The sequence below is a fragment of the Watersipora subatra genome, chromosome 1, assembly GCF_963576615.1.
Source record: "Watersipora subatra chromosome 1, tzWatSuba1.1, whole genome shotgun sequence".
NCBI lineage: Eukaryota > Metazoa > Bryozoa > Gymnolaemata > Cheilostomatida > Watersiporidae > Watersipora > Watersipora subatra.
Window position 1 is genome coordinate 21,996,747 of NC_088708.1, and position 13,103 is coordinate 22,009,849.

Here is a 13,103-nt window from a genome sequence, read left to right on the forward strand (position 1 = left end):
CTGTTATGAACTGATTCAACATTGGAAGCTGGTTGTTGGGTAGAAACTTACGTTTGTTATGTTCTCTCTCTGATATTGATCTGTACGAAGGGGAGGTCGGAACTTGTCATTTTCTCATGAATTATATTGTCCATAAGTATGTCTTCTGATACAGATCGGCTCCATATTTTCTTCATTTACAACGATAATCAATTTTATTACACATTAGTACAAGTAATCAAAAGGAGATCTTTGAATGACTATTAGCTACGCTTATGCTATGACTTACCTTGGCCACATAAAAGTGCATTTGAGTCTGTTCTAGGGCCATAATCTGCGTTTGAATACTGTGTTGGTGGCACTGGTTCTAGTTCAATTCAATGGAGGAATTACTTAGATAAATCCTCAGAATGCAGTTGCAGTACTCCCTCGTAGGTCACCTTTCCATTATTCACTTGAAATGGCACTTTTCTCATATCTAGCTAAGATCTAGCAAATGAATAGGAAAACTCAGTATAAGTAAAACCAACTAGTGATGTCATAAAATATATCACAACGTTCACACTAACGGACTACCACATAATATAGTATTCTAAAGCAGATGCCAAACTGGTGTTCATGAGAGACCCGGTGCGAAGTACCATAAAGTGATTCCAGGTATAGAAGGGTCCAACTTGCAGTCTATTAAGTGCACAAGCTAGCATACGATCGCTTAACTAAATCAAGTTGATTATGCATGGAGGTTATGAGGCAATAGATAGCATGATGTGACTCATGCTGGTCAGGCGTTGGCTGGCGTAATCTGTTTCTCCCTGTACTCCCAGCAATCCATCGCCTGGTTCACATTGGTTGCTTTTCACAGGGAAAACCAACGGAATACAAAAGTGAATAATGGTATCTGATATGAATGAAATTTTTGGCTTAGCTAAACATTTCTCCCCTCAAAGTAAACTGTGACAGAATATGAAAGGAGTTACAAGGTGTCCAATGTGTACTGTGACAGCATATGATAGGAGTTACAAGGTGTCCAATGTGTACTGTGACAGCATATGAGAGGAGTTACAAGGTGTCCAATGTGTACTGTGACAGCATATGATAGGAGTTACAAGGTATCCAATGTGTACTGTGACAGCATATGAAAGGAGTTACAAGGTGTCCAATATGTACTGTGACAGCATATGAAAGGAGTTACAAGGTGTCCAATATGTACTGTGGCAGCATATGAAAGGAGTTACAAGGTGTAATGTGTACTGTGACAGCATATGAAAGGAGTTACAAGGTGTAATGTGAGCTGTGACAGCATATGAAAGGAGTTACAAGGTTTAATGTGTACTGTGACAGCATATGAAAGGAGTTACAAGGTGTAATGTGAGCTGTGACAGCATATGAAAGGAGTTACAAGGTGTAATGTGAGCTGTGACAGCATATGAAAGGAGTTACAAGGTTTAATGTGTACTGTGACAGCATATGAGAGGAGTTACAAGGTTTAATGTGAGCTGTGACTGCATATGAGATGAGTTACAAGGTTTAATGTGTACTGTGACAGCATATGAGATGAGTTACAAGGTGTCTAATGTAAACTGTTTTAAGGCGAACTTGCAAAGAGGATTGTTTTTTTATAAAAGCTACTTGTTAGGCAGAATACCGTGTTGTGGCATTTATGCCGTATCCCATAGATATAGTAAACCCATAGATATAGTATATAGGGTTTACTATATCTATGCCGTATCCCTTTCATTATGAATGACTTTCAAACAACCTCTAAACCACTGTGTATTGTATTTGTCACGCATGAAATACGAAATTTGTAAAATGAGCACAGTAGAAAAGTGGCTTTATGCGCAGACATTATGCCTCGTGTAGCTTAAAATTCATGAAATTGAACTCAAGTGACCAGTAATTGATGATAATTTTAGTTGTACCACTCATAAAATTTCTGGTCAATTTAATGCATTTAGTTCAAGCTTTCTTTGAAGCTTTTGGCAACTAACCTCGAAAACATGATAATGCAAGGAATGATAAATAAATATATCCCTAAGATAATTGTATTTGTTGCCTGTTAGGAGGAAAGATTTTATGCTTGCAACTCCTATTAATGTTTATATATTAGCAGTGATTTATATTCGTCACTACTCAATACCGAATATTAGTAACTATTCTTGATAGCAATATCCAAATAACCGTATCCAGATGTCCATATCCGGATAACATTGATCCAGACATTAGATATTAGCTTACATTTCCACAGAATTTTATTACTCGCGTAGTTCTGAAAATACATTCGCGACGGATAGCCATTTATTGTAGTTCCTATTAGTGAACTTGTAATCTTTATAATACTTACTAACAATACTACTATAAAAAGGGCTTGACTTGGCTGGATATCAATGTGTGGCTGACTGCTCAATACTGTCTGGCCTGCAGTAGCTGTATCGCTGGCTCTATATTGCTGCTTTGTGTTCATATACCTGCTCGGCAGCTTTTTCTTTTTACCTCAGAAGAAAATGTCAGACTGATTTGTTGACAGCGGTGTATGCTGAGCCTTTTACGGTTACCCTTTCAATGAGAATTAGTCTCTTTATGTCCACTTTGAACATTCACAAAACTTCACTGGATTATGCAGTTGGTAACTAGAGATATGCTGTGCAACTCTATAATGCCTAGACCAATAGGAATGGTTGATCAATAATCAATCTATTTGTAGTTACTAGTAGGCCAGAGCACTGCTAATAGTCAGACTGTTGATTATTAAAATTTGAGGTACATCAAGGAACCACTGGTCGCTAAAAGGCAATAAGAATGTCTCATCCATTGGTAGCTCATAAAACAGTGAATAAATAAGGATTTTACTTGTTAAATCAGTTAGTTGCTTATTGAAAATGTACACAGGCATATTTGTACTTTCATATCACTATCTGCAACTACAAAATATGTATCATGAAATTTTAAACTCAACTAAATTCTTTTAAGTGACTAAGAGAAGCCACCTCTTTTTTCTTGCAGCAATCGTTAGCCACTTTCATAACATCTGATCAAGTCCAGTGTCAGGTTTTACTGCACGTGTGTGAAGGCAGTGTTCCTTTAGGCAGTAAAACATCACTCTATTGCTAAAATTGGTTTTTGCTGGATTGAATTTTGTGTTGGCATACTATAAGTATTTGAATGACAAATAATCTGTCGAGGCAGTTCGATGGGTGTGCAGTACACCCTTCTCATTCGTAGGAAGTATGCTAGAGGTATTACTCAGAGCTAGTGAAATGTCTGTCAAACGGCTAGCAGTAAGGACTACGGCATAAGTTGAGCAAGGGCCATCACTTTCAATAGGCGAGCATGACCTCATTTATGGGAGGGTTTGCATCATCTCTTATTATCTATTGCAACACTCCGCAAACAATAGACCACCATCATGTTTCACTCGAATTATATTTTGTAAATGTCAGGCTTGACACCAGTGTATTGATTATCAGGGCTAGTAATATTATAGATACGATATAAGATGTGTGGTTAGATAAAATGGCTGCACAAGCAACATTCATGATTATAATTGCTGCCTCATAGAGGCTACATGGTAATCTTTTTAACAAAAAGATCGGTAAAGATCATAGAAATGATCGAGGATCACACGGATTAGAAAAGATAATTCCAAAAATGAATATGCTCATCAATCCAGTGCGCTGTCATCGACCTTGTCTACAACTGCCATCCTCGCGAAGTAGCTCCGAACTTGTAAACCAAGCGGCGGCCATCAATTCGTTCAAGGATGGATTTGCGGTAGTAGTACCTGTGAATGGACAAACAATTGTCAAGTCAGTCATGGTGAATCACCTGAATTATTGATGGCATCTCGTGGCATCAAGTCGCAAGAAACTGTTAGTTGTGGAAGGCTGGAAGTTGAAAATCACAAATTTTAAGGTAGCAGACGCCAGACGGGGATAACTAAAGCTAAGTGCTGAAACTGGCAAAATTTTCCAACGGGTGTAGAGAAACAGTTGTGGAGATTAGTGGCTGCATAGCGCTATCAGTGCAGTTATAGCGGACGAAAATGACACACGTACAAATTGCGAACCTATTCGGATTGCCAGCCTGTGGCGTTGTGGCCCATCATAAATGTCAACTGCCGAGGGTAGTTATGACCACTTGGCAATTCAGCAAGAAATCCCATTTTGCGTGTGTATCTGGAGTGACAACAAACCATTATGATGTACAATTTATAAAAAAATATTTGCTTTATGTCACAGCATGTTAACCACTGATAATTACCTCATAGCTCTGGACATCTTCTCATAGGTCATGGTAGGGTTGGACTTTCGCTTTCCCCATAACTTAGCCACTTCTTCCGAGCGAACTATGCGGAATACACCATTTTTGCGGTCTTCCCACTTGATAATATCAGGGTTGGTCTCTTTATCAAGGAGAAGATTTAAGACAAACTCCCAAAGTTTTCCTTTCGAGCGTCCTCCTAAAACAATACCCTACATTATAACAAAAATTTTAGACCCAAAATTTCAAGAATAAGGAGATTTGCTAAGTTTGCGTTTATCATCACAGAAACACGATGAAACGACTTACTTCTAGTGGGAGGACTCTCCATAGTTGATGAGTCATCCGAGCTGGAGCTCGCAGGCGATGCGGGAGGCGAGTTGGAACTGTCATCAACCATCTCAACACTGGAAACTGGTTGTTCGGTTGGTGCCTGGGTTTGTTGTGTTCTCCTTGCTATTGATGCAAACGAAGGTAGAGATCGGAACGTGTCATTTTCATCAAATGATATATTGTTCTCCCGTATATATCCTTCAATACCGATCGACTCAAGATACTCAGCATCTGCAATGATAATCAAATTGTGTTAGACATTAGCAAAACCATGACACAGTCAGTTGTTCTATTTGTTACATTATTATTCTACACACCTTCATAGTTGGGCCTTGACTCCACGTATGCCTGCGGCTGACACGGCTGCTGGTGTACAGCAACATGGTGGTCAGGGACATAGGGTGGGTAATATGTACGCTCACAAGCTTCATTGTCTTGGATATCTACTAAAAACAGTGTACAGTACGAGTTGATGCCAATTTTCTGAGCGTAAAAAACACCAAACATACTTCAAATGACTACTAGCCATGTTTGTGCCACATAGAAGGACATACCTTGACCACACAAAAGTGCATTTGAGCCTGTTATTGCCTGGGTATATTCTTGATTCAGCGAATAAGGGCTTGTTGGTACAGGTTTCAGTTCAGTGAGAGAATTACTCAAATCTGCAGAGTGCAGTTGCTGTGCCTCATCACTTTTATCATATGGGTCATCAAAAAACCTCAATTCGTCACACAGAGGCAGAGCATCCATAGCTGTAACGTGAGTCTGTAAAAAAAATTATACAAGCTCAATAATGCAAAATATCACAAAAGCTACAGTATCTTTACCATAAAATTATACATGAACATGCATATCAATAGAGAATTTTAAGGTTGGTACCTGATAAGGAATCGGCGAGAGTGACATGATCGCGTAACCTTTAATGAGACCTGTACTTTGAGCGTGACTAATTCGGAATAACCACCAAGGCTGTAGCCGAGCGATTATGTACCGAACTAAAACGACTGCTGTAAAAACTCGCAGATGATTGGTTAAGGCGATTACATATCCAGGGCCTAGGATTATCCAATTGGTTATTTGAGCAGCCAATCATATAGCGAAAACAGTTTTACGTCAATCAGTGACAGAAATAGCTACGGTATTCATTGGTCAAAGTAAGCACTCATTTTGAATCAAATGTACATACAGTAGGCCAGCCTTAGTTTATTGTCATAGAATCTAAGCTTCTTGATCATATATTTATGATGATAAGAATTGCCAACTTTCACGCTACACATATGCTACACTTACCTAAGCAGTAGTTTGCCTCCTCCATACACATTTGTTTGTTCAGGCACTGTCGGCATTAAATACCAGCTTGCCAATCTGGTGCTTTTCATGTCTTTTGAATGTTTGTGCGACTAGGTTTGATCATAGACTGGTCAAGCCTAGTCGCACCTAGTATACAAGCATAGAGCGCACAAACAAGCTTTCTGTTTTGTTTTAAGGTTCTTTCAAACTTACATGTACCTCGAGTCTTGTGCAGCTGTGAGAGATTGTCAGGCGTAATCACAATGTGCACAATTATTCCAAGGTATGCAGCAAGGTGTTTGAGGGGTGCAGATGGTAGTCTGCGTGGCAGAAAAGCTGTATGTTGAAGTTCAAATCCGGTGCGATGAAATCGTTTTTCCAACATCCACCAGTCGCTTCGGACGGATGCGACACTTATTATAGTAAAGGATGAACATCTTTAAAACTGTGTACTCTATTCTATCTAACCTATACATGTAGATTTGTAAAATTTTATGACCCAATTAGTTTTCTGCTAATTAAAACAGGAAGCAGGGTGATACCAGTAACTACTGTTTACAGTGGATGACATGTATGTTTATTTGTAGCGCTGTCTCGCTGAAACGGGGCTAATAAAAAGAACATCACACATCTTGATCTAGCAATAGCGGACTATTAATAACTACGGGCTGGTGATACAACGTTTGGAACTACTCAAGGTTTCTGCACTGCAGTGACCTAACTAATGTTATTCCCAACAAGAGTAAAAAGGAAATAACGCTTAAGATAATCTCATATTTTAAAAACTATGCCTGTTTAGTTAACATTTAACATAGTTAATATTTAGCTGAAGTTGATGTTATGTTAGTTGACTGTAAATGGTGGCCTATTTAAATGCTGTTGTTAATTATCTGCCAACCTTTTATTTGTTTCTCATTTAATTGATGCATACTCACCCATTATTAGCTTGACATTTAGAACTTTTGAAGTACTAAAAAAATTAATGACGCAGTCATGATCAAAAACTGTGTGTATTAAGAAGTTGTCTTTTCATGATTCAAATTATGAAGGACAAATCCAAATTCATAAACGCTTTTTAGAGTTAATCTCTCAGCTGTCAAGTAAAATGATGTGAAACAGCGTTACAATTAATTATTTAATAGCCGTACAGAAATCCTTTGTTCTACTAGTCAGTTCTCTAGTCAGTCTAATTTTGCTTCACATATTAATTTCATCCTAGTTTATCCTACTCCATGAGTGGATACACTCTATGGAGTCTATGATCAGTCTTTTTTGTTTGATTTTGGAACAATTTAAAGATATGCTCTTAAAGTTGAATTTCAGTTAAGCCACTATCTCCAACAATATACAGATGTTGTTATATATTATCATTATTACATAACAAAAGTTTTATATGATATATAATGATATTATTAAGATATGCCGGCTCACATCAAGGGGGACAATTTTTAGATAATATCTTAAGTTGTAGTTTTCAATTTTATATTTTATAATAAATTTTGCTAACTTAAAATTTTTCCTAAAAAATGGTGCTAATTCATAAAAATTATAAAAGACTCAATTATATTACTTACTAACTGTGCTACCCGGCGTTGCCTGGGTAATGGAAACTTCTTTGGACAGAAAATTGATTTGTATATAACACCATTTGCCATTCTAACTTTCAAACTACATATCACGAAAAAAGTGTTTTGTGTAATTGAAATAAATTAAGAGAGAAAATAAAAACAACTGTAAAGGTTTTCAAACTTTGTCAAACAACTGTAACTTTCAAACTTTATATCATGAGAAAATGGTTTTGTGCAAAACAACTAAATTAAAAATAAATAAAACAACTGTAAAGGTTTTCAAACAACTGTAAGTTTAGAATTTCATAACTTGAAACCAGTGTTTCGTTGAAATAAATTAGAAGGAAAAATATAAATGCAAAGGTGTTTAAATGTAAATGTGAACTCATTAGAGAGTAGTGGCTAAATATAGTCTATTTCGCTACGATTACAATAAAAAATTATTTGGTATACAATTTTATGATTTCAGTTTGTTTCAGTGTTGGCATGTGGAAATATCGTAGACTATAGACATACATAGAGTGGTATAGAAACACATAGTTATTATCTAATACAATTACCTCCTGGTAAAAATCATCACCATTAACAATAGTACCAAAATATTATGTTAACCTATGTAACTACAGGTACCTACAATGACTTTAATGCTAGCTGTACTACCCGAGTTGCCTAGGTAATGAAAAAGTCTGCGCAGAAAATGGATTTGTATTTAACATATATAAAACATTTGCCATTTTAACCTTCCAGCTACATATCATGAGAAAAGTGTTTTGTGTAGTTGAAATAATTTAAGAGAAAATAAAAACAACTGTAAAGGTTATCAAACTTTGTCAAACAACTTTTAAACTTCATATCATGAGGAAAATTTTATGTGCAGGTCAAATAAATTTAAAAAAATAAAACGACTATAAAAATTTTTAGATGTAAATGTGAAATAATTAGCAAATAATAGCTAAATTAAGTCTGTTTTGCTATGACAGTATTACAGTAAAAGATAATTCGGTAATCATACAATTAATACAAACTGAGAAAACAAAATAAAAATCTTGAATATGTAGAACTAATAATAACAATTCTTGCATAGAAGTGTGTGGTGTGTGCGTGCGCGTTAATCATTCGATTTTTAGCCTTTACTGGCATTATTGCCTTTTGTGTTTATTTAGTAGAAAACCAACACTTTCCAGCGTACAATCTTCTGAGAAATTTTACAGGCTACTAGAGTAGCTTACTTAAAGGTTAGAGGTTACTTACTTGTGAAGATCAGATATAAGACATGAAGGTTAGAGGTTACTTACTTGTGAAGATCAGATATAAGACATAAAGGTTAGAGGTTACTTACTTGTGAAGATCAGATATAAGACTTAAAGGTTAGAGGTTACTTACTTGTGAAGATCAGATATAAGACATAAAGGTTAGAGGTTACTTACTTGTGAAGATCAGATATACGACATGAAGGTTAGAGGTTACTTACTTGTGAAGATCAGATATAAGACATGAAGGTTAGAGGTTACTTACTTGTGAAGATCAGATATAAAACATGAAGGTTAGAGGTTACTTACTTGTGAAGATCAGATATAAGACATAAAATTATATTCTTTAATCATCCATTTTTAGTAAGACGAAGGAATAATTTGATGAAGTCGACTGTTAGTTTGGAGCAGTCAACCATTTGAAATCAGCTTGGTTCACTGATGAGTCAGTTAGACAAGCTGCGGGGATGGGTACACCAAGGCTCTAAAGATTTGATGTGAATCAAGTTTTGAAATTCATTGAGGTGAATTGCCATTACTGCCATCAAAAATACAATTTGACTTTACTGTAATCTGGCTTGCTGTCTGTCGGAAATCGACAATGACTTGCATCTTAGCGATGCATGCTTGGGTCGAGCAGTATGGTAGAGAAGAGGTGACCGACCCAGTTCTCAGTATTTGCCACTTCCGAAACTGTCAGATTAACCTGAAAGAATGCCTTTGCAACACGTCCAGTCTGAAAGAGCCAGGTAAATCTGTAATCAGAATCAAGCATATACCAAAAACCTCTATTTGAATGTCATGGAGATCTGTTTTGCAACCCTTTCCCTATAGTGGCGTTTTATTAGAGGCGGTGTTCAAATAAGGGTGGCAGTCAAATAGAGGTTTTACAGTACTTTCCCTAATGATGATAAAACCTTATTGATATTAATATTTAACTGGTTGCAACAAAATCAGGACTTGAACAAACAAAATGTCTTTATTACTGACTTGTTCATGCTTTAGTTGGGACATTCTGGTTGCACAGCCCTGCTGGGAATCTGTTAGGGCAAATATGATAACAATATTTGTCACTTTGAAGCAATATGTAATCGATGAACGTATAGGCTTAATTTACAGTTCCCAGACTATCAAATTTCTCATACAGATACAAGTACTGCCTAAACCTGTGGCTTTCAAATGCTAATGTTAGACTGGAACTGTCAATCAAAGTTTCTGTATATTTGGATAGCTGTTTTCATTTAACAATAACTAATTCATTGCTGCAAATACTTTAAAATCTTTTATATGTAATCATTCTGATAGTAGGACATGTTATGTTATGCTTTGTGGTTAGTTGTGATGGAGTAACTTGAAACATACTTTGGTCAAAGCCAAGAGGGTAACTATTGAAAATTAAGTGAATACGGAAAATATTAAAGTAATAAAACTTGTCTAAAATAAGTTAGTTAAGACTTTACCTTGTTTAAGTTAAAATAAGTTCCACAGAAGATCTCTATCACTACTTACGAACCTACCAGCCACTCAGCCTACACTTCAGTTTGCATGTTTCTAAGGTAAAGTTACATAAACCTCTTCATTGATATTTACTTTATCCATTCAATTTTTACAAATACACTAGTTTAACTTTTAAAGCTTAGCGATTTTATATAATACATTTGATTTAATGCTATGTAACAATGTTGCTAATGTAACAACCTGCAGTATTTGTTAAGTAACTATCCAAAGTTGTTTGATCTCTGAAATGAATTAAATATAAAATATAAAGATAATAAAATATAAATACATGCATTGAGTTGGATCTGGTAAAAGTCAGTTGTGATGTTGACCACGTAAATATTGCTAACCTTTTTATATGAGAAATTCTTAAACTGTTTTAGATTTTAGGCTAAATGAAGCAAGAGCTAGATATCACGCTGCAGTCGGGTTGTCAATTTTTCGCTATAAGCATGCCATGTACTGGGCTTCATCCATTACTCAATCGATCAAAGGTAGTTAGAGATGACGGTTAAGGACGATAGAATCTTTCCAGTTAAGTGAATAAGTTGAGTGACTGGTGCGCTCCGATGGGGGTTATGCTGAAACCGGACTCACGAGTTTGTATCTGCATAGACTATGCTAAGTTGAATAGAGAAGTTAAGAGGGAAATTATCTGATGGCCCATGTTGAGTCAAGCCTGGCAAAGCTAGGCATCAGTAAGCTGTTTACCAAACCAGACGCGAACCCGAGATTTGATCAGATTCCATCAACCCCTAAAGTCATTAAATATGTCGCTAAAAATGTCTGAATGTCAGCTCGTTTGTAATATCATCAAGTTTATAGGTCACATCATAAGCTCCATCGGCGTTAAACTTAACCCCAGTGCCATCTAAGAGATTTGAGACATCGTGACACTAGAACATGTGAGTGATGTGAGGAGCTTCCTTGGCATGGCCAACCAACTTACTAAGTTCCTATGCATATGAGTGATCTTAGGACATGCTTCTGGACTCGCTCTGAAAGATCTGTTTATGGTATGTTGGACCATCAAGCTAAAGTCTTCACCAACATCAAAAAAGAGCTATTTTGGTCTGTAGAGCTGGCGATATACAACCCAACGTGCAAAACTATCATTCGTTCAGATGCATGTAGAAATGTAATCGACGCTGCTTTACTGCATGTACAACCTGATGGCTCACTTCGATCATTCTATGCTGCATCACCAGCACTCACTGACGCAGTGCAGCAAAACACTACCATTGAACTTGCCATTGTGTCGGCTTGTGAACCATTCAGGGATTAAATTGCAGGTGTGACTGTTAGTATCCAAAACTACCACAAACTGCTCGTGGCTTCATATAGTGACGCAGAACTCAGCAAAATGCCTTGCTTGCATTCAACAATTTGAAATGCGCATGCTACGCTTCCAGTACCATATGGAACAGAGTCCTGAGAAACAAAACATTGTGGTCGGTGGGGGGGGGCTTTTTCGTTCAATAGCCGTTCTTATGGTGGAAGACATAGTACTCGTTGAGGAGTACTATGATTTACTTCATCTCCAATGAGAATCTTAGCAAACTCATAGAGTCCCAAAAAAGGATGAAAGTTTTATTGTCAAAAGTTCACCACTTTGTTAATACGCTATTGCCAACATATGTATATGACTTGCAACGACTTGCTGATATGATCTTCTTCAAGAATTGCTCAAAGATAACTGGGATTGACAAAGTGCTCATTTTTGATGATCGAATAATTATCTCACTCGCAGACTGTCACGGTGTATGTAGAGTTTCTCAACATTCAACAAATCATTGAAAGTTTTAACAGATCATCACCTGCAAAAGTTTAAAACACATCACTAGTTTGCCAAAGCATTTGCAAGCCAACGGCACTGCCGAGAGAGCTGTTCCAATGATACAGTCTATGCTGAAAAATACCGACCTGCAACTTGCATTGCTAATTTATCATGCATTACTGCTTGATGATGGATTATCCTACCTACCTAGCTGCCTATTTGTCGACAACATCAAACAACTATACTAGCCATCCCTTCAAGCTAGAGTCCTCTTCGCCTCACCTTGAAAGCATTCTTGCTCATGAAGAGGACGAAAGAAAGCAAGACAAGAAAGGTCAACTATTACAACCAATGCTGCACCAGAAAACTGCCATCAGTTGCCCAGTAGAGAACAAGTAAGTGCCCAAATGTTTCTCCATCATATATATATTCTCCAGGACTTGGGTGGAACCTCAATTCATCATAATCGAATCGACATACGAACAATTGAAAATATTATCGATGATGTTGAAACACCACATTACAGTTCCATGGAAATTCATATATCAAGTTTCAATCATACGGTTAGGCAGCCTGTGAAGATAAGTATGTGAACCCAAAGCATGGTGTCAGTTCCCTACTCAAGATGTGGACTCTCAGGGTTCTGTAGTTTTTTTAAGTTAACATAAGCATTGTTTGAAATTAATGTCAAAAAAAGTGTTGCACCATGTAGTTTGGAGTTATCTTTTCACAATTGTATTGGTATATTCATACAGTTGGTCTGTCTCATTTTGGGCTTTTCTATCAACAAACAGTTTCATGTCACCTATTTCATAGATTGTTTCACATCAATTAACCTCCTACATTATCTGAAGCGTCCACTAATAATACCACATATTCCTAACATCAATAATTACACTGGTTGCATCACACGTCTTTTTTCTATACATTAGCCAGGCTACCCAAACAAGAACTACTATTTAGTATCTACAGAAGTTGAACAGTTCTAAAAACCTGTACTGCTTACAGTTCACCTTGGAAGTCTTATTTATATGGTGAGCACATCAAAACGAGCACCTAAACGAGCACACCAGAATTGTACTGCGAGTGTCCAATTAGGTATGATCAATGATATACAGCCCCCCAGGCTGTATATCATTGGTATGA

General features: G+C 36.8%; 1 protein-coding gene across 2 annotated transcripts; it reads right to left on the reverse strand.

The window, feature by feature from the left end:
• Positions 1-3,383: 3,383 nt before the first annotated feature.
• LOC137399722 (retroviral integration site protein Fli-1 homolog) lies at positions 3,384-5,580 on the reverse strand. Of its 2 annotated transcripts, none has more exons than XM_068085942.1 (6): positions 5,455-5,580; positions 5,127-5,340; positions 4,890-5,015; positions 4,549-4,803; positions 4,240-4,438; positions 3,384-3,760 (listed from the first exon to the last, which is right to left on the reverse strand). In XM_068085942.1, exons 1-6 carry the CDS (start codon positions 5,479-5,481, stop codon positions 3,670-3,672), a joined length of 912 nt encoding a protein of 303 aa, XP_067942043.1. In that variant the 5' UTR covers positions 5,482-5,580; the 3' UTR covers positions 3,384-3,669. The 2 variants fall into 2 exon arrangements, with proteins under 2 accessions (XP_067942043.1, XP_067942036.1); XM_068085935.1 differs by having other exon boundaries at positions 4,890-5,018; positions 5,455-5,579.
• Positions 5,581-13,103: the final 7,523 nt, after the last annotated feature.